This window comes from Pinus tabuliformis, chromosome 9 (assembly GCF_031772625.1).
Source record: "Pinus tabuliformis cultivar Carrire ecotype Pingquan chromosome 9, CPIR1, whole genome shotgun sequence".
Lineage (NCBI taxonomy): Eukaryota > Viridiplantae > Streptophyta > Pinopsida > Pinales > Pinaceae > Pinus > Pinus tabuliformis.
The window spans coordinates 415,330,219-415,332,333 of NC_142307.1; the positions used below are offsets into that span (position 1 = coordinate 415,330,219).

At 37.2% G+C, this 2,115-nt stretch overlaps 1 protein-coding gene across 1 annotated transcript; it reads right to left on the reverse strand.

Annotated features, from left to right (window-relative positions):
• Nucleotides 1-1,367: 1,367 nt before the first annotated feature.
• LOC149148916 (DNA mismatch repair protein MSH1, mitochondrial-like) lies at nt 1,368-1,898 on the reverse strand. Its single transcript, XM_089442313.1, has one exon. It carries the CDS (start codon nt 1,896-1,898, stop codon nt 1,368-1,370), a length of 531 nt encoding a protein of 176 aa, XP_089298439.1.
• Nucleotides 1,899-2,115: the final 217 nt, after the last annotated feature.

Here is a 2,115-nt window from a genome sequence, read left to right on the forward strand (position 1 = left end):
TGGAAATATCTTTCCGAGCTGCTTCTAATGAATATGCTTAGGATATGATTTGCACTGTAACTCATGTGCAAAACATCTCTGAAAACCAAACATAGTGAGATCCCATTTTGATCCCTGGTGACAAGATGCGAAGACTAGAACTAACATCGTCCCCGAAAACGGCGCCAATATGTGAACACTTAGAATGAACCTCAAGGCTAAGAATAGGCCATTTTGAGGTAACCACAGACCAAGCTTTCGATCTGGCATCTAGACCTACCAGACCAGAGAGGGCTCTCTCTTTGCCAACACAACGTGGCTACAATAAATGAAATCTTAGGCTAGCTATGGAGTGTGGGGATTTGTTTGAAAGTTTTTGGGTCGAAAATAGCAAGAGATATGACCATTTGGGAAATGGAGTCGATGCCAGTTTCTGGTGCCAAACTTGGGGCAAAGTAAGTGCAATGTTTAGCTAGATAAAGATTGTGAATGTGAGAAGAATAGGGAAGAAATCTCGCTGCCCTACAAGCATCAAACAAGGGATGGATCTGCAGTAGCAAATTTAGACGAAAGAGAAGCACAGAGTTACTCAACAAAGCATCTATCAGGGGATGGATTCTGAAAAGATAACCACACATTTAACAACATAATCATTATGAAAGGAGCATCATGGCATTGATGGATTCCAAACATTTCACTTAGAGAACGCTGCAACACAAAATAGCAGAAAAGACATAATGTATAAATGAATCTATGAGAAAAACATACTGGACATTTAAGCACCGTGATGGATCCCAAGCCTAAAGGGAAAAAATTGCTTTATTATGATATTCAATAAAACTTTAGACAGTCCAAATGCCTCTCCCTGTTGCAAAAATCGAACCTCTATCTTTTAAAAATAATCCTATATATACTAAATTACAAATCTATTTTTATTTCCTCAACATAGGAAATAGGAAATAATAAAATAAAATTAATAATAAAATCCTATCATAGAAAAGTATTATAAACTAAACAATCCTATATTAAAACAATACTATAAACTAGACAATATGACTAATTAATTTGCCACTAAAACCCCAAACTATCTCGAGAACCATGAGAAATAGTTTTTGTAAACCCAAATTAAGTGAAGGTTTTCCAAGTGGATTAATATCATTGTATCTGCTCCTTTAAGTGTGGAACCATATTCCACAAAATCTTCCCTTTGACTGCCACCTCACACGTACCTGCACCAATCTTGGAGTTGTTTGATCAACCTAATGTTCTCGTTCCTCCTTGGATGTTCTCTGGCTACCATTTGTAATGCTCTTAATTTTATTTGCTCACCTTCTAGTCTTATCTTGTTTCAATGATGAATATAGGTGTTCTGCTCTCATAATAATATTTTATGGAATTCCTTCACATCGAGCTGTTTCAAATGCAAGACTTTCTCGACAAGCCCCATCTATCAATTTCCATGTTGGTTTTGTCTGCCCATTAATTTTTTCAGTTCCCATTTCTTTATATAAAATATCTCTTGCATTTAGTGACACATCTAAGAGGCCATGCAAATAAGTAGATATGATGCCTATGCAACCAATGGCATCAAGTTCCTCTATCATGCTTGCAACAATGCATGTTCCCTTTTGTATTTCTGTTCCTCGACAGATTTCATCTATCAATACAAGGTTTCTATTTGTAGCTTCACAAAGTATTGATCGCATTTCATACATTTCCATCTGGAACGAGATTTTTCCATCGGCTGGGCTGTCATATGAACCCATATGAAGCAGGATGGAATCAAAGGTTGGGATAGTAGCAATTTCTGCAGGAACCATCAATCCACAAATGCCAAGCAATGTTGTTGAACCAATGGATCTAAGTAAACTGGACTTTCCACCACCATTTGGACCAGTAAGAAGAAATAGTGACCGCATTTGAATCGTATTCTGAATAGCTCGTTCTTGTAATATGTTGATCCAGTATGGCACTAAACCTGCAATTTCTAACTGACTTCCCACTTTCCCTGATTTTCCTCCTGATGAATTTTGATTAGTCTCTATCAATTTTGGAAAGGCCCAATTTCACTTCCTTCCCTCACGGTTATCGTATTTTAAATAGTTCACCCCCCAATCAGCAAATGTCGCATCATTG